The sequence below is a fragment of the Dermacentor variabilis genome, unplaced genomic scaffold (genome assembly GCF_050947875.1).
Source record: "Dermacentor variabilis isolate Ectoservices unplaced genomic scaffold, ASM5094787v1 scaffold_18, whole genome shotgun sequence".
Classification (NCBI taxonomy): domain Eukaryota; kingdom Metazoa; phylum Arthropoda; class Arachnida; order Ixodida; family Ixodidae; genus Dermacentor; species Dermacentor variabilis.
Genome location: NW_027460346.1, coordinates 8,511,672 through 8,534,817, shown reverse-complemented (window position 1 = coordinate 8,534,817; position 23,146 = coordinate 8,511,672). Strand labels below are relative to the sequence as shown.

The 23,146-nt window shown below is 46.3% G+C and overlaps 1 protein-coding gene across 1 annotated transcript in view; it reads left to right on the top strand.

Moving 5' to 3' along the window:
• Positions 1-4,607: 4,607 nt before the first annotated feature.
• The window catches only part of LOC142568380 (pituitary homeobox 3-like), a 156,526-nt gene continuing 137,987 nt past the window's right edge, over positions 4,608-23,146 (top strand). Inside the window, exon 1 of the mRNA XM_075678378.1 lies at positions 4,608-4,894. Coding sequence (XP_075534493.1) covers positions 4,663-4,894 — 232 coding nt within the window. The 5' untranslated portion in view covers positions 4,608-4,662. The remainder of the gene's footprint in view (positions 4,895-23,146) is intronic.

The window sequence follows — 23,146 nt, the reverse complement described above, 5'->3', positions numbered from 1 at the left end:
TGGGGGACCCCGCAAATTTGGACCACCTCTAGTTCTTTAACGTGCACCTAAATCATTGTATACACGGGTGCTTTCGCATTTTGCCGCACCACGTCTGCAGCTGAAATGCCGACTACGCATACCCAGCAGCTCCACCAAAATGTCACGGGTATAGAACTATTTACACGAAGTATTTACACGATGCGCATATAAACAGCAGCCGAGAATCCCGAGAGGCTGTTGCCACTTCGTCATCTTCCCCCCGTCGACAACCTTGTCCTCTTTTTCCACCGTAACAATATATATATATATATATATATATATATATATATATATATATATATATATATATATATATATATATATATATATATATATATATATATATATAACAATTTTGTATGACGGAGCTAGAGTGTGCTAGAGAATTCAATAACACTATTAGAAATGGTGCGAATCTATCCGTTACATTTCCTATCACCCGCTTACCAACGATACGCGCTGAAAGTGCCATTTGTGAAATAATAACAGCCCGCCCAGGCGCGTGCACTGGCGTGTGCTCTTCTCCTTCGCTATCCGCCGCTTTAGAAAGTAATGCTTAGGACAAAACCTTTTTTGAACTTCGTGCCCCAAAATATTCGCCTTACCTTATACTTCAAGACTTAATGCCTGTATTGGCTGTCGTAACTGCGCTGATTATGCACCCGGAAGCTGACGTTCACATGTCGTTCAACGAAGACTGGCATTTCTCTTTCTTCCGTTTTTTTTTTTATTATTTGAAGCTTCCTTAAAAACAATCAAAGCGGGTCGTTTGCTGAAACCTATGTAACGAAAATGTGTGGCTTGTATGTTGCATTATGGCTCGTATCTTTGCAACCGTAATAGCCATGCACCTTACTTTGGAATAGTTGTGTACAGGAAATAAGCCATTACCCGACCACGCATGTATCGCTTGCGCAGGTGACACAGTTGTCGCCTCGTGCGCGTTGTTCGGAGAGGCGTAGCTGGGCTATAGCTGTACGTTAGTCTATGCAAGGTCGCGTTTGACCATTCCTGCTGGTCACTACGGCCATAGTGCAGGTAATTTATCAAACTCAAACTTCAGCCTTCATATCGGGGCTAAAGCTATGACCCACAAATATTGGTCCTCTGCCAACCTCCCGAAGTGTCATCTTCCTATGCTTCACCCATCGTTAAAGCTACAAGTGCCATCAAAAGTTTCCGACTCTGAGGCGACAGTATTGTGCCGCCTCTGGCTCGGGGTGTCATTTACGAAAGCCTGCTCACTCCGCATTGGAATGGGGGATACGCCCATGTGCGACACTTGCGGAGCCACAGAAAGGATTGAACACATCATATATGTATCTGTCCCCAGTACGACGTCGAGCGTGAAGCTCTCCGGACAGCATTGAAACAGCTGGACTCTATATAGACCATTTTCAGAAATGAAGATCCTTGGACCATGGCCGTATGCGTCGATGGCACAGAAAGCCAGGAAAGCGTTGTTGAAGTACCGCAAGTCGACAGGTCTTGGCAACCGTGTGTAGACTCGGTGCGAACCTTCAAATGTGCTTGAAACTGTGCTCTCTCTACTTCTTCTTCTTCTTCTCTCTCTCTCTCTTTGTCCCTATACTCTTCCCTCTGCGCAGGGTAGCCAACCTCGCTGCCTTTCCTCTCTTCTATTTCTTTCTCTCTCTCAAACTCAAACTGGTATTCATCAGGATTGCAAGGCCTACAAATGTGCAATATGGTGCAAAATTTTCACGCCACGTTTCTAACGCCGCAGTGCAGTACACGATTCGCATATACTGCGGATGCGTCCCCGTATAACGCAGTACACCGGATCGCGTTCCTTTTTTTTTTTTTAAATTTGTGATTCATCCCTTTATATCTTTCATTTTGCTGCAGTCTTACCTGCAAACAGGCACCCAAGCTTTCATCTTCCCGTCATAAATGAGACCCAGTACATACTTGGTTGAAAGCACAAGATCTCTTAGCATGCATAGCGCTAAGCTTAAGGTGCATGTCATTATTTATAGCACTTTGGCATGCGCAGCTCACTATGGAGCAAAATGCTGTCATCGAGCAAAATGCGTGACACCCTGTGGCATTAATATTTTAAAGGACATCGGAAGGGCTGCGTGACATTACTACAGGTTCCCGGAACTGGCATGGTCAGAAGTACACCTGGCCCTATAAATAAATGGTCAACCAAGTGAAAACGGAGGGCATAAAGCTACATTTCAAGCGTTTCGATGACCAATGCACGTGTTTTTCCCCATGCATTCCATGTATATATCCTTTGTTCGGGCGGATTATTGCCCATTCCCCCGATTTCGTTCAGGAAAGCGCTGCTGCGCTTGACGACTGAACTGCTTGCCCTACATAATGCGACTGGATGTCAACAGCCGTACGCAAAGTGTTCCCGTCCACTGAAGAAAACAATGGTATAGCATCGGTTCGGATAAATAAACCGGCGCAGGAACGCAACGTTCGGTACGTGTGGTTTTATTTTCGAAGTATCATGAATCAAGCCCACCTCACAAGCAATATTACAGCACCCACTTGTCACCTGTCGGCCCCTAAAAACATAACGTTGTGGAGCAGAAGCCACTGACATATACTTCTTGCCAACATTTTCAATCTAAATACAGAAATCAAACGATACCTGCTGCGAGACTGTCATTGTTCCATCCGAAGGCGGTAAGCCGAGCGTGCCGATGAAGATTCCATGTGGGTGCACCTTAACGTCACTACGTGTGGCCGAGTGTACAAGACAAGACAAAAGAAAAGCAGAAGAAAGGCAGGGAGGACAACCAGACGAGCAGCCGCTTTGCTACCTTACACTGAGGGTATACGAGAAAGGGATAATAGCAAGCAGAAGAGAGTGAACAATGTTTGTGCACACTGCACTGTGTGTAGTGAAATGCCATAACCTCAAAGTAAAAAAAAAAAAAACCATTCCCCAGTGATTCACTTGTAAATGCGAGAGAAATGCGCTAGCATTACGTCGTACCTCCGTGAGGTCCCGGATCCATGATTTTAAACCGCGTTCACCACATTGCACAATGTTGTTCAGAGCTCGCTCGACACACGCCCTGCCCCTTCGAGGAGCGAAGTGGAACCGACGGTATAGTCCGGAGCAAACTATACCGTCAGTTGTTCTTCCAAGCTATCCCATCCTCGCTCCATATATATGTATCTTTGCCACGTGATCGGCTTCCTACGCTAGACACACATACACTTTTTTTTTACACTTTGACACTCCTAATAATAATGCATATATGTGTAAATAAGGCTCGGCAGAGGCTCCCCCCATCTAGAGCTAATTTCTCAAACCCTAAAATGTACTACACTTTAATTATTTTTTTCAATTCCTCATTTCACTATGCATCCGTCCGCATCATGCTGCAAAACCACACCATAACGTCGCAGTCTTGGGTCGCCAGTATACATAGAGTGATCAGGGGTGTCGATTTCACAACTTCATTTGCCCTTGATTATCTTCCGCACTATTTCCCAACCGTCGTGTTTGTTTACAGCCACGCGGGCCGTTCTCCAGGGTGTGCGGATATATAAAGCTTTCGATTAGGCACCTTGTAATTGTCGTTCGCTGCTTCCCGTTGCATGTCGCATTTCATCGCAAGGAATGTCCCATATGCGAAACAGCAGCATTTCCCTTGTGTTCTTGTGCGCGTCACTTTTTCGCGTGTATTGGTGTGTTCCACTTGAGCGAAGCGCTTCTTCAAACAAGGCGCTCCTTCGTCGAATCCTCGACAATGCGAAAACCCTCGTCTGCGCCTCGGACGGCGGTCGCCGCACGGAGGCCAAGTTCAGCGTGGCCGGGCTTTTACGCTTCAAATGTGCTTCGCGCAAAGCAAGCATAGAGCTCGCCGGCGTTTTCCGCTCGTGGCGAGTAGTAGTCTCCGTTGCCGCTCCGTGGAGCCGTTTTCTTCGCGCCAAATAACTGTAATCTGCGCGCGGCGGCGATGAGACCGGGGAGGACGCGCCTCTCCTTCTCAAGTCAGCCGCGCAAGGAAACCAGCGGCGGCTTGCACCTGCGACTCCCTCGCCGCCGCCGCCGGCGTGTGGGCCGGGAAGACGAAGCGCGAGGGCGCGGCACCGGGCTGCGGGCGAGCAACGCACGCCGACGCGCTGCTCTGGGGTCCGGAGACCGGGGAAACCGCGGCTTCGCGCGCCGGCGACGGCGGCGGCGCTGGGCGCGCGCACCGTGCTTCCGCGAGCATCTCCCACTCTCCCAGAGATCCGGCGTGAGGAAGAGGCGGAGGCCGAGGGCGCTCCGAAGCGCAGAGGCGGGCTGAGGTGCGTCGCAGGACGCAGGGCGGGGTCCCTCTTTGACCAGTCGCCGCGCGCAGAAGAGGAGCGGTCGAAGAGTCCCCGCCTCCCGGTGACGCGTGGACGCGCGTTTTTCCCGGCGTTCCGCGGCGCGGAGTCCGAAGAGGGAGGAGGATGCGACTGGGACGCCGGGCGGCTTCGCCCGCGAGGGAGGCGGTGGCGAACGAGAGAGAAAGGACGATGCTCTCGAGGAGGAGGAGGGCGAAAAAAAGAGGCGGCCATGCCGGTCCAGCGTGGCGGCTCGCCTTGGGAGAAGGGAAGAGAGGCTTCGCGTAAATCCCCCCGGCGCGGAGAGACGCGCGAGCCGGGTCGTGTGGCGGCGCGGCGATGGAGTCCCTAAGCGACCCGCTGTGCCTGCAGGATCTGGTGGCCGGCGGCGGCGGCGACCCGATGACACCGTCCATGACGCTGGCCACCCTTGCGCCGCCGGTGGCGATGCACCATCACCACCACCATCACCACGCCGCCGCCATGGCGGGTCACCCTCTGGGCGGCGCGCTCAACACGGCCTGCTCGGCCGTATTGCAGCAGCACCACGACGCCGAGCAGAAGAAGCGAGGTGAGAGCCCCGCTGGTGACACATGCGGCGCGTGACCACCGCGAAAGTGACGCGACGATAAGTGCCGCGATCGCTTACATTGCGTTGTGAACTGTTCATCACCGTTTGCCATTGAAATAGCGACCGCATCATCTCGCAGCGCTATCGGAGAGTCATGTGCACGCCCATGTCATCGGGCGCCCTGTAACGCGGGAGTTGCTAAGTCCGGCGACCGCTGGTCGCTTTGTGGCTTGTCAGCTGCTGCTCGCTAACGTAGCGCGCGTTCCCTCAGATACCGATGCCTCTCAAAACACGTCTGTCAACTTCTCGACGCACTGTCTCAGCGTTCCACCCCTTAATCCACCAAGACTTCTCTCATCGTGAAATCACACTGTGTGTATATAGCTGCACGTGGGTCACTCAGCTGTTAGAATGTCATCGGGCCGTATCATAAGTTCCAAAGCGCCTTTTTTGATGGTCCTCATTCTTAGGAGCATCACGAGGGCCATCGGCAGCTTGATTCCAAGCCTGTTTGTTTTCGCGCAGTCACCGTGTCAAATTACAAGCACGTGTGAGTGGCGCAATCTCCCTGAAGGCCCCGTTGCTTTCTGCAGCTTCTTCGACTTTCGGGGTGCTCGTTGCTACAGTTATTTTACCTGAAGAGGCGCCTTTCCCGAATAAATTATATATACGACAGCGAGAGAGTTAAAAAAAAAATTTGTTGGATTTTACGTGCCTAAACCATGATCTGATTATGAGGCACGCCGTTGTGGGGGAATAATTTGGACCATTTGGGGTTCTCTAACGTGCACCTAAATCTAAGTACCACGGGTGTTTTCGCATTTCGCCCCCATCGAAATGCGGCCGAGATTCAATCCAGCGACCTCGGGCTTACCAGCCCAAACACCCGAAAAATTTCTAACGCTTAGTAACCAGTTTCAGTGCATCACATTCTGAGTTTTCACGTAGCAAACAGAAATCGCCACTGTAATAACAATTGTCCCTCCTCACGTGCCGGCGATTCCCGCTGGCCTTGTTTGTATTTATAGCTACCAAACATCATGTGCAAGTGGTGAGCTGTTGCCACCTGTAAATCAGTAAGTGGTTGTCTATACTGGTATAAAACTGGCATCACATCAAATTAAGTTGCCCTTCCTTCTGCGTTGGCTATATCTCTTATATAGTAATCACGTGGTTGCTCCATGGAGTCCTCGACGTGGTGAAGCTCTGCCATATATAGTCGTTGAAGTGAAGAGCCAGAGAGTTTCACGAAAGTCCAATATTGCGCAGGCGTATAGTCTATATGGCGCTTCTTAATGTGTTATTTGTTCGGCTGTTCCTTTAGCTGATTAGTTTGCCTAGAGAAATATATTATTGCTGGATGATGTATGTTAGCATTTTTTGATGCGATATGCGAGGAGCGTCCATAACGTATATATTCGTTTTACGCTTTGCGGGATGCACTTAAACGTCGTTATGGTCCGGGGGTGCTGGAGTATAATGTAGTTATAGGGAGTATTTCTTGTTGGGCTTATTGGTAAAGCATAATATTTAGCTGGTGTCTGTACGCCTCGGAGTAAATGTGTGTCAATTTGAGGCCCTCTTCTATAAATAACGTGATCGCACAAGGTCGCGGACACATATGCTTATGTATTCTGCCTTCAAGAATGGGTAGTGCTTTCAACAGAGTATATTCAATATACGCTTACATTTGTGTTATACGATAGCTTGCGTTCACGAGAGTAGATGAGAGGCGACTTCCATTTTCTTTCTTTTCGAGTACATCAATTTCTCGCGCACCATAGAAAACTTGTCTGCAGCTGCCCATGTGGTTTTCTGGTTAGACCGTCACGTGGCAAACAGACCGTTCACCATGGCTTAATCAAATGAACAAAACCAATGCGCGTTTCGTTAGCTATGCGTGCCAGCGGCGACAAAAGCGCTAATCTGTACCAGCGAAATATGCTTCCTGCCTGTCGTCTGCCCTCGATTGGAAACGTACGACTTCAATCACTTTTCTGCCGATTGTAATGTTACGTGCCAACACACTTAGCGCAGCAACAACGAATCGTTCAGTGTACGGACTATGCACCTACGTGCGCCTTAATGAAACACTTCTAACGCCGTTGCTTTTTTCGTCATGTGACAATGCTTGCGCTATGTGTCGGCATTGTTAAGGCGGACATATCTGGGCGAGTTCGTGCGGGTGCATTGGTACAATCTTCGCGACAAGACGACATAATTGCGCTCGTCTGTTCCCTTTATTATACCCTGTGCCCTGTTGGTCAGTCTGTAGCAATGTTTTGACATGTCTGCTCACGTGCATGCATAGTTAAACTGTGATGATTTTAGTGAAGCAAGTGACTGTATCTTGGAAGCGCGTGGATTAATATATGAAAATCAATGCACTAAGTAAGCCAGTGCGCCAGCTGAAGGCCGCTGAAGAAACTCAATGAAAACCCATCAGTATACGCAAAGCTTGGCAGCTGTGTGACGACAGAATATATCGGATACTTGAAAAGCACAACTTGACCATTCCCTGTTGTCGGTGAATCTTGATGTTACATCGCCCAGATAATGACGCCAGCATGTCGCCAGTGCCTATCGCTTTTGCTAGTACCGTTTTGTGCGTGCGGATGAGCGTGAAACCATGACGGGTGTTTACAACATGACGCAGTACGCGTATACCTGCGTTGCGCAATAAATGAGCTTATTGATCTGGGAAATGTAGACAACCATGCACGGACGCACTTATTTTTCGAAGTATTTTCGAGCAATACTTGAGGATAATTTAGTGCATTCTAAAGTGCAGTAGCCACAGTCGATCAAGCGGGTGTACTCAGACTCGGAAGGGACTGGGAGAGAGAAATAGGTAGCTCAAGTGATCAGAGAGCCGGAACGCCGATAATGCATGACTGTTCGCTTGGAACCGTGCACGTGAAAGAGGGCTATTGGATTTTAAGTTTGTCGTTCGTTTGTATATGTTCCATGGGCTGAACAGCCTGGTGTATCACAGAGAAACCGTGATTGCACTTGCATGCTTTGATCATTCTTACATTCAGTTACATGGGCATTCCTGCACTGCAGGCCTAGCGCATCGCTTTTGAAAGCTCCTTCGCCCACCCGTTTCCATTGTTGTCTTTATGGGTTGAAGTAGAACAAAGATTTGCATTTAATAGATAGACGCTATGTGCTTCCGATAAAGGCTTTTCATGCTCGGAAGTATATACCTCAGGGCACTACGGATCACTTTTTTCTCGGGAAAAAAGTTATCCGCAGTGTGTGTGTAGAATAGAAAGTATGCTATTTCTTACAGTAGCCGCATTCGTTCGGTAAGTTTCTGTTCAGAATCTATGTCAGTGTTTTCTTCCTTCTTGCTTTGTCATTTACTGTGTACGGCGCATACAATTTTGTTCCCTGAATTGGCTTGCCTCTTGGAACACTGTGGCGGCCAACCACTGAGCCGTGCCCTCGGAGTATTTGCTCTATATGTGTTGTTCAAGCAGTTTGCAAACTTATTTCTTCCTTGCTTGCGGACATCATCATCATAATCATCATCATCAGCCTACTTTAAGCCAACTGCACTACGAAATCCTCTCCCAGCGATCGCCAATTATACCCTTGTCTTGCGCTAGCTAACTGCAACTTACGCCAGCAAATTTCCTCGTTTCATCACCCAACCGAACTTTATGCGGTCCTCGACTGCGCATTCCTTCCCTTGGTACCCATTCTGCAACTCTAATGGTCCGCCACTTATCTGCTCTTCGAGTGGTCTACCTGTTATCTGACCTTTCGAGGGATTCAGCCATTGATTGTCGCGGTAATTTTTACTTCGCTTGCTGGTACTAATTAAAAAATTGACGCAGAAACTCCTCTGCAGGAGTTGTCTAAGTAAGCGCAAACGCTGTGCCACTTGCTCATCTCCACGCAGCCCGGCGTCGTTATCAATGTTATGAAACTTGATCCGACCAGTATTAACGACAGCGCTGCGACTACAAGAACTGCTGCGGACGGCGGCGCAAGGTGAATTGATGACGCAAGCAAACTACTGCAGGTGGCAGCGCCAGGTGCGCTGGTTACGTTCCCATCATTATAAGCCGTTATCGCTCTTTAACACCTTATCCATCCGCGTCGAACCATTATGAACCGTGATCAGCCGTACTCCAGCGACGACTGCGTATGGCGTAGCGGCGCAGCCCCTATCTTGAAAGCGATCGGCAATGGGAGCAGAGTACGCCGAGTGCTGATAGCTTCGTGTGCTCTGTGTTCTCTCCTCTTTCGCGTTGAAGCGAGAGGCATCACGAAGATCGGTTCGCTCGCTGCTGCGGGTCCTGTCTTGAAAGCGATCGCCTTAAGGGACGGACGGACGGATTTCCGCGTTGGGTAGGCATAGAAATGCTTACGCATTAAAAAAAAACTATTGCACATTCTAGTCGTGGTTCTTTTGCTTGATTTCTGATTCGAGAACCCTTAAATGATGTGCTCATTTAAATGTCTTCCTTCAAATTGACACTCCAGGAGGAATGCATAAAGATTATAAATGACACATCTATAGACGCCCGGCTATATGCTATATAATCGATGGTACCGGCCGCTTTTGCGATTTTTGGTTTAGGTCTCTTCACCAATTTTGAGTTGTATTTCGAGGCACGTATCGATATATCGGCCATAGAGCTTCCATATTTTTATATACGAACGAGGAGAGCTCTGAGGCAAACAATATATAGACTGAGTGTTCTGCTTCCATGAATCGTTTTGAAAGCACCCCGCCATTCTTTATATAGACCGTCTGTGAAGCTCTCTTCACGTCTCTTTTGCGATTAGCATACGAGACTTTGTGTTTATTTTTGTTAAGCTTCCACTAGTTTGCAACACTGGTAATCTATTTCGCCAATGCTTTTGAGTTACTTGTTTGCAAAAAACACAGTGCAGTGAAGTCACGGCTCCTCGTTAATCCAAATACAATGCAGCTACAATCAAAACCACCTCAACATTATAAAGACGATCTCCAGAAACCGTACGCAGGAAAATCGCACAAAACCGTATCAGCACAAGAAACTCAACTCAGTGTTGAGCAGAAGTCAGCGAACATCAGTGCATCAGAGCAGCAACAGGAAAGGCAAGTTAATGCACCAAACCAGTGTGAGAAATACATTTTAATGCATTTGAGCAGTGCCACAAACATAAGCGTTGCATACGAGTACACGAACATTTATACACAAGAGCAGCATATATGAACTGAAAGGTTGCGTAGAAGCAAACGAATATTAATTCACCATATAATCACCGTGCGAAAAAGCACACTCATGCTCAAGAGCAGCAGCAGAAACTAAAGTACATCGCGACATTCAACGAACTAATGAGTAGAGTAGTGCCAGAAATGCACATTAATGGCACTTAATTAACCGAACGAGAAACTGGCAATGCAAATCACAGCGCGCCACTAGACTCAGAGACGAGAAGAAGGGACGAAGACGAGGGCTCTGAGCGGATGTAAATGGAGAGCCTTATGGAAGTGGCGCCTATCTATACGCCAGGGTATTGGCCAAGAGTCAGGGTAGCCCAATATTATGGAATAAAACCATGAGAAAGAATAGATGTATTATCAAATGCAAACGAAATTAATCACTCATTGAGAACACGTAGGTTAGAATTTGAAAAAAGAAGAAACAATACAGAACTTGGCAAGGACATATCATAAAAAAATTAAAATATTAGAACGCAAATATACGTATATAACAGAAATTCAAAACTAAATCTGGCAGAAAATAAACATCTTTAGGAGAGCATTTCGCAATTCAGTCGCACAAAACCTGAAAGAGAGTCCGCAATTGCAGCGCCAACCTTTCTGTCGTTGTGTCCAGCAGTGATGAAGTATATGGAGAAATGGATGAGACGCGTCCCTTTTTCTCGTCACTGTAAGGTTTGGACGCTGCGATTTCCAATATCATAAAACACCAAGCTAGCCCGATCACGTACCCTGTTGCGAGAATCTAAGGTGCTACGTAGAAGTGCACCAAGATTTATACACTAGAGAAGCATGAGAAACGCCCATTAATGCACCCGCAACAGTAAGAAATTGAAGCGTACAACATGATTAAAGTAACATCAATGCACCAGAGAAAACGAAAAAAATTAACATTCATGCACTAAATTAGTATATTAGAAACAAGCGTAGCACTACAGTAAAAGAACATTCATGCATCAGAAAAGTATATCACATATGCCTATTAATTCACCACAGTTGTATAATATGAACACACTGAGAGAGAGAGAGAGAGAGAGAGAGAGAGAGAGAGAGAGAGAGAGAGGGGGGGGATGCAAAAGAATAGTTGCACAGGCATAAGCCGACGTTAAACACCAGATGCTTGCCATGAACTCCGAGTTCAAGCAGCATAACAGTACCACGAATCGAATAGTTGCATAGGCGTTAACCAACATTAATGACCCCCAAACTAGGCAAGCAGGAAAACAATATCGATATATAGCGCGAGCAACAACATCTAGATGCGTCGTTTCTTTTTTCGTTTTTCTTTGCATATACTGCGTGCAGTACCAACTCAAAAATATTCCAAGGTAGCAGTATTATTTAGTGTTAGGTTATTCAGAAAACTAGACATTTATATAGCACAAACTGAAAAATAAACAAAGAGAGAGAGAGAAAGCATGAAAAAATGCCGCTGTGTCAACGTTTAAATGTTGCGGCCTGTTAACCTATAGACCGTCGTTACCTATAATACGTCAAATTTTATCGTATTAAAATCACATTGCACGTAGTAGTCACGACATTGTGTATGCGCGCAGTACAGCAAGTTCTAGTATTAGTCAAGCAAGTTCTAATATTAGGAAGAGGGTGGAGTTTACTAAATTTCAGGTCTCCCAAGAAAATAGTTTTTACATAGATATCAGGTAAACACAGTTGACACATTGAAAGGACACAAATGCTATATACATAGTCAAAGAATTTGAAGAGTGTTATGGAAGCTTGTGCTATGAGCAAGAATCACTGCATTTTAATGTCTGAATATGTTTAAATTATAGGTTAAAGGTAGACCTTAAATGCTACTTGTGGCTAGTATATGCATACCTTAAGACAGGTGGTTGTTATTTGTAACTTTTGTACCCTATTTTTCCCGCGTTCTAATGACATGCTTGTCATGACGTACTTATGCGCGCACAAGTGACCCACAACGTGCTAGCCATCTCTCCCATTTTCAACCTCCACAAGAGCGTGTCATCAAAACTGAGACCATAAAATATTATTCGTTACGTACAGCAGCGTCACCGAGGTGCGCGAACAACGCAAAAAATGTTTTCTCGTGTATGTTCAGCTGATAATGTTAGTATAGTTCACATGGTATAATTCAATCGTGAGTGTGCTGGCTACGGATGAATAGCCCCTTTTTTGTTTATCCTTTTCCTTCCAAGTACTAATTCTGCTCAAGTAACCGCGAGAAATCTAGAGAACTCGAGCATTTCGAAGAAGTGTTGACGTGTTGAAAAAAAGTGTTGAAAAATGGCTACAAATGTAACCTAACGCGCAGTCCCACCAAAAAAGCAGGCCGACGGGGGTGACGTGGTGTGTCTGGCCCTCCACGACGCTCCATTTACAGCTGTCTCCATAGGCTGCGTTGACGGCCGTAGCACGGTCCTATATATAGTGAGAAGAGAGCGCGTAGAAGAAATCCGGTCAGGCTTAATAGTTAGCCTCGAGTCCCATTTGTTACCACGACCCGCACTAAGTCGAGAGGCTATGAAAGAATTCCATGCATGAGAGATGGACCTCTGTATACCCGGGTGCGTATTTGCGTAATCATTTGTCATCACTATAGCGCAAAGCGCTACAGCAGGGGCCGCACTATCGATGGAAAGCTAGCTGGGAAATAAAATTTTATGTGGCTCCCGCGGATGGCTTAACCAGACCACATAAGCTTTAGGTATAGGCGCACTTTATGATAGAGCTTTTGCTGGCTTGTTTGTTTCTTTGGTCCTTTCTTTCTGTTTCTTTCTTCGTCATCTTCTTTTCTTTTCTTTTCGTTTTTGCTTACTATGCTCCATTACAAAATGCATATATATATATATATATATATATATATATATATATATATCGCAAGTTGCCTGCTATGCTTTCACGCCCCGACGCGGCGCATCACTGCGCATAATTTACCACAAAAACAAAGGTTATAACATCGAGTGACGATGCACACCGGGTTGTCGGCTGCTCCGCAGTGGCATCGATCTAATATGACAATAGAAATGGCGCTTATAAGGCAGAATAGTCCTCAGTACATTGCTATTAATTATAATGAAGTTGCGTTAGCAGCGGTTATTACGTTTTGTAGTTAGTAATTGGCCGCATTAGTAAAGGTTACTGCCTTTCTGCGAGTCCCATTGTTGCATACGGTTGCTACATACTTTTTAGTTAGTAAGGTTACTACCATTACAGTTACTACTTGCGTTTACTACCTAGGTAGTCAATATCGCGACAAAGATTTGCTACCTTAAAGTTAGTAACTGCAACGACCTTTTTTTTTTTCTTTTTGGAAGAGTGGTTGAGTCATGATAGATGGGGGTTCAATGTAAAACGATATGGATAGACGGGGGGTTGGCCATTGTGCGCCCCCGTTGGCTATACGCTATAGTGCGGTAAGGGGGCGCAGGGATTATAGTGCTGGGGGTTTGGCTAATCAAGAAGAGCCATGGTCCGTGACGTTGCAGGTTGTCATGGCTAATTACGAAGATGCGTAGGTTGTTTTCGAGATGAGACAACTTCAGCCATGCTTTCAAGAGTGCCAATTAAAACAGTGCCTACGAACAATTACATAATTAGCGGTCGATAGCAGAATCCTGCTCTTGAACCAAGACACGGCCGGCCCTCACGAATAGCGCCCAGTGAAAAAGTAAATATATAAGTAACAGGACGGTTGCGACGCTTACAACTGGTGCCTCTGCGATGCCATTTGGTTGCACGCATACTCTTGAGACTTATCTAATAATTCCGTTAGGATGGATAGTTGGGCGTATTGGTTAAGCATGATCTGAAGTGAAGGCGCTAAAATGACGGAGGACAAAGAAGAAACACACACACGCACAGGGCGCCCTGTGCGTGCGTGTGTTTCTTCTTTGTCCTCCGTCATTTTAGCGCCTTCACTTCAGATCATGCTTAACCAACACGCCCAACTATCCATCCTAACGTCGTATATTTCCTGTGCATCGGGCTCTTCACTATGTGTTTCTGGCGCCCTGTGAGTGTGTGTGTTTCTTCTTTGTCCTCCGTCATTTTAGCTTCTTCACTTCAGATCATGCTTAACCAACACGCCCAACTATCCATCCTAACGTCGTATACTTCTTGTGCATCGGGCTCTTCACTATGTGTTTCTGGCGCCCTGTGAGTGTGTGTGTTTCTTCTTTGTCCTCCGTCATTTTAGCGCCTTCACTTCAGATCATGCCTAATAATTCCGGCACGCAGACTGAACAGTTCCTAAATCCGGAGGCATGATGCTATTTAGGGAAATCTTGTTCCAACATAAATGAACGCGGGGGCTTGTGCCTAATCAGCGTCTATTTCCTTCCGCGCCTGTAGGCGCTACATAATAAATTAATATTTGTTCTGAATAACGTTTATTAGCCTTGGCGATGAGTTGGGTCTGCGGAACGCTCTATAAGCCGAATTTTTCACTGCATCATTACTTTCCTTCTCTGGCACGGTACATGATGCCACGGTATGCGCTGAAACGCTGATATCTCGGCATGTTTACCGTGGTAAAGCAGAGAGGCGGCGCGTAAGTGGGCCTAGTGCATTATGGTGACGTATCCCGTGTGACCAAAGCTAAAACCGTCTGATTACTTTATGCAGTGATTTCAGCCATCGATACGCATGGTAAAAAATGTGTTAGCGTATCGTAAAATGGGCACCAATCATGCTGGTTTGGACGCTTTTAATAAATTTATATGTATAAATGCTGCCATGATGGCCGATAGAATATATATATGACATAAAGGGCTTGTGAAGTTTTTAGTTACCACTTAATATCTTTCATGGATATTCACGTACACATCTTTATTGACGGATTGACCACATCGACCAGTTCTGGGGGTGCTGTGTTTATACCGACAAGAGGAGTAGCACTGCGATTCAGGACCTCACATGTCACAACGTCCACGGCTGCAGAACTCACGGCTCTGCGCAGTGCGCTTCAATTTATTGGCACAGGGTGTCGTGGTACATGGGCCGCGTTTTCTTACTCGAGACCGGCTTTACAAAGCATGCAGTCAATACTCAGACGTGAAGCTCACGAACGTCTAACATACGAAATCGTGAAACTTCATTAGGACGTCAAACAGAAAGGCCACCAAATTATTTTCCAGTGACTACCGGGCCATTGTGGTATCAGTGGAAATGATCAAGCAGACAAAGCTGCCCGAGAGTCGCATAAAGAGCAACACAACATTGCCATTCGTCTTTCCAGGACAGACGCTGCAAGGCAGCTTCGCCACCTGGCACGCCAGTTCTCTTTAACAGAGTGGAACACCCCAAATATAAGGCGCACCAGGTTGTACGAACTGAACCCTTCGCTCCAACTCCGACCTCCACGCGGGCTTCACCGACGTGAGACATCTCTTCTGTACCGGCTGTGGTTGGGAGAGGCTTTCACGAAGGCGTACACTACTTTGATTGGAATGACCAACAGTGCTGCGGGCGACGTCTGCGGCGTGGAAGAGAACATCAAACATTTATTGTGCGATTGTCATCCATTGTCATCGAAATTATTGAGGACCTTAACAGGGAGAGTGTATAAGAGTGGGATTGAAGATTAATGTGCAGAAGACAAAGATAATGATGAATAACCTGGCAAGGCAACAAGAGTTCAGGATCGCAAGTCAGCGTCTCGAGCCTGTGAAGGAGTACGTTTACCTAGGTCAACTAATCACAGGGAACCCTGACCATGAGAAGGAAATTCACAGAATACAAATGGGTTGGATCGCATACGGTAGACATCATGAGCTCCTGACTGGAAGCTTACCGTTATCATTGAAAAGGAAGGTATACAATCAGTGCATTTCACCGGTTCTGACATATGTAGCAGAGACTTGGAGATGGAGAGTGACAAATAAGCTTGAGAACAAGTTATGGGACCGCGCAAAGAGAGATGTAACGAAGAATGCTAGGCATAACTTTAAGAGACAGAAAGAGCGCCGTTTGGATCAGAGAGCAAACGGGGATAGCTGATATTCTTCTTGTAATTAGGAGAAAAAAATGGAACTTAGCAGGCCATGGCAGGCGTGCAGGATGGATAACCGGTGGACCGTTAGTGTTGTTACAGAATGGGTGCCAAGAGAAGGGAAGTGCATTCAAGGACGGCAGAAAGCTAGGTGGGGTGATGAAATTCGGAAATTAGCATTAGCAGGCGCAAGTTAGAATCAGCTGGCGTAGCACAGGGTTAATTGGAGGTCGCAGGGAGAGGAGATAGAGAGACAAAAGGGGAGGAAAGACAGGGAGTTTAGCCAGTGTAAGTACCAGCTGGCTACCCTGTGCTGGGGAGAGGGGTAAAGTGAATAAAGGGAGAAAGAAGAAGGAAAAAATGGAACAGAAAAATTCACACAGTAACGCGATGCTACGCGCGACATCATTCAAAGACGGTCGCACAATTCGCATGTCCTTAAAAACTTCAGCAAAGCCCTTAGGGCCTTGAGTGCCGAAGCCTGTCTGGACCAGTGTACTAGAACTTTTTCTTCTGTGAAGGGAGAAGCCATCGTCCTGCAGTGGATATAAAAATAGGCTGATGATGACCTTTCACAGATTATCTGAATACGCAATCGACCCATTTTACCTCTGTTGGCCAGCCTTCCTCAACAATCACTTAAAGCTGTTCCGCTAATGCGTAAATTCAGTTAAGACGACGAACGATGGTATCGTTCGTCGCCAACGCACCAACAACTGCACTGGCCGCCAAATGACACTGAGCTCGTGCTCACGGTCGATCACTTCGGGGGATGCGTTCATTTTTGCCTGACTTAACGTGCAGCGCGATGCCTCATTGGAGTGACGGTCATCCTGTCGTCTGGCTTGTATGATTGCTCAGAGAAAGTGATGTCTACGAAAATTATCGATCGAGAGTGACGGCCGCTGTATTCAGGAAACGCTTCGTTGCCACTCGAGACGCTGTTTTGTCCTTCGTTCCTGCATTCACTGTCCTTTAGCTCTGTGTACAGGGTCTCCAAAGTTAAACAGTATTATTAATAAAAACGCTATGACAGCTACGCAAAATCTGATTGTCCGGATGGTCTCTGAGCGTATGCGGACACAATTTTCGCAACAAATTAGAGTGACCAAACGCATAATAAATAAAAAATATTCTTAATTAACTTTTCTACTATCCCCGTTATGGTACATGTTCATATTTGAAACGTTAAGACAATGGTATTTGAAGACAACTTCACTTAGTTTCATTTTCCTGCGGCGATTCGCTTTCGAGATATTCGTAATCAAATTTGACATTAATTCGGTAATTTTGCATTCAGGGGCTTGGATGAGGGCATAACATCAAGCCACCATTGTGACGCAGCTTGCTGCGTGTGGCACATTGTCTGCAAGCCGAGCGAGGCTGATAACAGCGACGCTGTTGCTCTTGGGCAACGAATGGGCAACGAAGACAAGCAACGAATGACTTCCTTCCATTCACTCATGTTGAAGTTCCTTCACGGCTTAAGCTTGGGTCGAGATACAGGTGTGTGATTGTGAAATTAGCTGAATGAGTGTGAATTTTGGTGATTAATATTTCGGAACTGAAGCGCCTCCGGAAAATAGAAAAAAAGAGCGAAGTGGTTTTCAAATGCGATTTTCTTAACGTTTAAAATACAAGGATATACCATAATCATGATTATCTACTGCGGCGTTTGTATAGGCAGAACACACAAAGGGACCCCGTAAATTTCGGTGGGGGAGTTGCCCGCCACCTCCCCATAACTTTAAAAACCTGTGCACCTCCACAGTTAGACGTCATGCCATACGCCTGGACACACAGAAGCCCGATTACTCCTTAAAGTTACCAACCCTGCATCGCATGACCAACGCGACTGAGCACTGCAAACGCATATTGGAGTGCCGTTCGATACGTGCTGTGTAACACTGCCTATACTGTAGGACACGTGTGCGCCTATGCTCGGTGCACGCTTTCAGTTTATGCATGCACGCGTGTTCGCCCGCGTTATCTCCGTAGCTCGTTATCAAAGGGGCAGCTGGAGTGCCGGCCAAGCTCAAGTGGCTTACTTCCGCATACCTAGAAGGGACGAACAAAGAAACACAGGGTAGGGACGGAGAGGCGGGAGGGCAAGAGTCGGAATCAGCGAGACTAAAGAAGAAAGGCTCCCGAGTGGTAAGAGACAAAGAGCGCAGCAGACTGCTACATGCACCGCACCCGGACGTTCTTGTGAACCGCTCTCGTTGTATGTATGTATGTATGTATGTATGTATGTATGTATGTATGTATGTATGTATGTATGTATGTATGTATGTATGTATGTATGTATGTATGTATGTATGTATGTATGTAGGTATGTATGTATGTATGTATGTATGTATGTATGTATGTATGTATGTATGTATGTATGTATGTATGTATGTATGTATGTATGTATGTATGTATGTATGTATGTATGTACACGCATTCAGAGACGCTTGGCCCAGATAGTGTTGTTCACTATAGGCACATCTACCTGCTCTTGGTCGCGCTTAGATTTGAGAAACGCCAACAAGGTTCGGAGCCTACAGAGCAAGCCTTATCGTGTCGTCGCCTCGATAGTGTAGTGATTGTCCTATTGACAAAATGGTGTCCCGGCACTGGTAGCCTAGTGAAGGCTAACACATTAACAACTCTGGCGAACAAAACCCAGTATGACGTGCGATGTCGTTCCAGCCGAGGGGAAAACACCTCATTAGTATTCAAGCACTCATTTGATATGAAGACTAATGTCTAATTGATCAATATCTGTGCAAAGCGTCATATTGTCAACATTCAGCCCCGAAATTGAAAAAAAAAATGTCTAAAGTATATCGCAATGCGGGCGTTGCCCTATGTAGGTGTACAGGCAGCTTTGTATAGACAGCATTTGCCGGAAGTTCGAAAGCTCATGCATGTGTGAGAGGCAGGGCTTCTGGCTATACGCCAGAAGAACTGCCACGACGTTTATATATAGCTGAATGTGGCAGAGAGTTACTCCCAAATGTTCACGCACTGCTCAAATTATAGGCAACGGTCGACACTGAAGAGGGTAAAGACTTATTCGCGGAACATGACGGCTGAAGACAAGCTTATAATCGGTTGGCTATCACGTCCATTGACCGGGTGCCAACCAGCGTCAATAAAACTATATCCGTGTTTATGGAGAAGCCATGACGTATAAAAATCGCGGTGGGAAGAAATAGCTGCAGCCCATCTATTCCGCTGTGAACTATGTCGCCTATACCAACCAGCTGAGAATGGGTCGTGTTTTGTGACACAATAGCAGCTCTTGAGAGCGTCATATCTGCTTTACCCCCAAGTCATATACGAGCAGATGACATGTGGACTAAGACAAAGTAACCATCGTCTTCTGTAAAAAGGGCTCAATCTCATCTTTCAGTGGCTTCTGGTCATCGTGGCATTGTCGGTATCAGCCTCGCTGATGAGGCTGCGCGTCCTTGCCCACGAAGGCATCCACATTATTTAAATTCCACTGGTGAGGGCGGACACTGCGACATATGGAAACTTTGTTTGCTTGCTCGCACTACGACACAAGCTCTCCGAGTTCTCCGAGCGCGTTTTAGTTGCCACCTACGCACCATTGACTTTTTGTTACGGCTGCAAGTGCCAAGTCGCCTCTCCTGCGGCGATGCGACGTTACTGTATACGGCCTCTGGCTGGGTGTGGGATTTACGAACGCCTGTTCTTACCGCCTTGAAATGGCCGATACGCCAACATGCGACATTTATGGGTCTGAATAACCCATCGAACACCTGTTGTGCGCTTGCCCTCAATACGACGTCCAGTGCCTCTCTTTACAGGCCGCCACAAAGCCAACATGGCTCTCGAACGCCTTCCTAAACCGAAATTCTTGGCCCCTGGCCACATCCGTTGATGGTGTAGAAAGCTATTCGTGCGCAACGGCAGTTTTAGAAGAACACCTGCTCCAGTGATCGTTTGCTAGTTCTGCTGTCCATCCTCCCGCGTTCACGCAGTGCTCCCTCTTTTGCCCTTCCAATTCCCCCTGTACCTTACCCTCAGTGTAGGGTAGCAAACCGGACGCTCATCTGGTTGAGCTCTCTACATTTCCTCTTGTTGCTTTCTCTATCTCTTTCTCTCCATCCACTTTTGAATTGTTGGCAGAGGTATGAGGGGAAGGGAAGGGGAAGTTGCGAAAGTTGCAGAGCTGTGAAAGAGGTGGGTGGAGAGAGGAAATAGAGAGAAACATGACATTAGCCTGGTTTTTAGACACGAATGAACATACCTTGCCACATGTCGCCGTCGGCGCACCTCTTCGTCCGCTTACTCCGTGGTTATGGGACACCAGCGCTGGCCAGGAGGTGCTATACGTAAGTTTGAGTGTGTGATTAAAATATGCTGACGCAGTGCGTTACATAGGGACCCCATGATAATCACACGACATTTTGAACGATAACAGTCGGGCGCTTGTACCAAGGTTCGGGTTAGTACGATGTGCGCTAACGCGTACTAAAAAGCCTAGTGTTTTCCACTATACATTTATTATAAAACATGCTTGGCTGGTCAAGAGAGATATAGAGAGCGGGCATAGAAATGGAGACTATTCAAGAGAGAATTCTAAGGAGCCGTTGCTATTAACTTACCATGGTAACCATATGCAACGACAAACGTCGGAAACGGTCACCGACAAAATGAAATGTCCCGTGCGCTTTGTACACTACCTATTGCCCGCAGGTTTTCTAACAATGACCGGACTGCAGGCGGCGCAGTCATCGCAGTGCCTAGAAATGGCTCAGGATAAGATAAGAAAAAAAAAGCTATAAGTCATCTTTGTAATAGCACGTTTTATTGACTCGTAGTTGTTAACGGAGCCATAGAGTATATACCGATGTCGAATTGAGAGTGGCCGGAAACGTGGACGGCCGTGGTTAATGCGTCATTGAATTGCGCAGTGTCCCTACCGAATACAATAATCGACGAATGTACGACGCGAAAAAAAAAATGCAGCGTTTAAGAACCGACTTCAACTTATGCAGAGTCGCGTTAAACACGCAGTTCAATAGGTAGCGTCGTTGACATCAATGCATTGTCGCATTACAAGTGTTGTATTCCCGCTACATACGGGGCGCGTTTATGTACAAGTATATATATAGGGCTATTTTGATATTGCGGCACCTATGCTCTTTGAACAATAGAAATTGGTTGATTGTTGTGAGTTGTGTTCAGATTAATTGTGCCCAGCGCGCTGGCATGCAAACACGCTCGTTCATTCACCTAATCTCGCGATCTCGATTCGACACGGTGCGTCCGCCGCATTACGCTTTTGTGTCCACCACATGCTTCTGAATCTTGTCGGACGCCGTTTAGCGTGCGCGCGTAATTTTACTCTTGGCTGCGAATGAGCTCGTTACTTGTGTGCGTGCGTGCGTGCGCCTGTGTTTGCGTTTGCGCCCACGCGCATAGTGATCTACGAATAATAAATAGTTCGATACGACTTGTTTACCTCCTCGGGTGAAGACTGCGCCCGCTTTTTAAAGCGTGTATTAACTTACTGCGATGATCTTCCAGATGTCGAGAAATTTGAGAACATGGGCACAAAGGTATGCCTTGAAAGTCGAGGAAAGACACTCGATAAAGCTGTGCTTTGAATATATATTTAATGACGTCAATTAAAAAAATAGATAAAAATCAGTAATGTTAAGCATAAAGTAAAAAAAAAAAGGCATTGCTCAGATATTCTATAGCCGATTGTTCTGCTTTTAAAACTGTGTTTGTTTGAGATTTCTTTTTACAATGGCTAATCGTTTAATTGGTACAAGTTTTCGCGAGCTTGATTAACCGACATTTACAAGTTATGCGGTTGAAAGAGGTCCAATGCTATTCTCACTGGCTTAATCACTTACAATTTGGTATGGAAACGAAAGGATGCTACTGTAACAGCCCATCATTTGAGGAGATTCAAGTGGCTCAAATGAGGACGCTGAAATGGCCATACCTAGTTCTTCGGAAAGGTGGGCTCGGAACTTCATTCGAAAAGCCCTTCAGGTATCAGGCGCCTGAGCCGGGGTTTAAGAGAGTAGGAGAAGCTCGTTTCGCCAGGTCATCAGAATAGATATGAGCTATATACGTTGGTGAGAAGACACGCAATGGGTTCTATTCCGGTGGTGGCAAAGAAACTCAGAAATACGCGATCAAGTATGAACTCGCCACGAAAACGTAAGGAAGGGGCTGCAAAAAATGCCAGAATGTGTCATTAAAGGGAATGCGTTATTGTCAACACATTTGATCTAGCTGCATGCGGTTGAAAAAGAAAACATTCTGCTAGAAGACGGCCGGAAGTCTGAAAAACGATGCTTGACATAATTAGAGCCAGATTTGTATTCATTTATTTATTTTTTTTCATTCGAACGCATTCCGATTTTAAACCATCTACGGCATGGTATAGTATGATTCTCCCTCCTTGGGTGGTTGGATGAATGAAATGCGTCGTAGATCGGCATAGACGCCGTCTAATTTTCTACTATAAGGGCCAATCTGCACACGTTGCGTGACGTAAAAGGCCCCGTTTATTTCAGCGCTTGCACTCGTTATACTACATAAGATGGCATCGCAGCTGGCGTCGGGCTCTTGGCGTCACTTGTGGGACATAAGAAAGCCATTTCAGCACACAGCAGATACTCCCACTAATGATAGTTGTACGTAAGTGAGCGAATTAACAATATTTACGTCTTCAATTTTGTCTATTCATTATAGGCTGCGTGTTGCATTTGCGGAATTGGGTCAACTGATACAACACGCAATTACGCATTGCCCATTTAGTAGCAGTCCCGGAACTTTTGAGCAGCCTTCACCTGGAAGTCGCGTGAAATATATTGTCCTTGCAGTTAACAGTTTCGCCGATGTCTCCTTCGCGCCTTCGCGGACAGACTAGCAGGGACGCCATTGTATTTAGCAGCAGATTTGGGAACGGATACTACGAACTTGTGCTAGCATCAGAATTTCTGCTGAATGAAGCAAGAGTCCCATGCCGCACGGAGCTCTGGAGATAGCAACATTGGGTGGTGAAAAACTC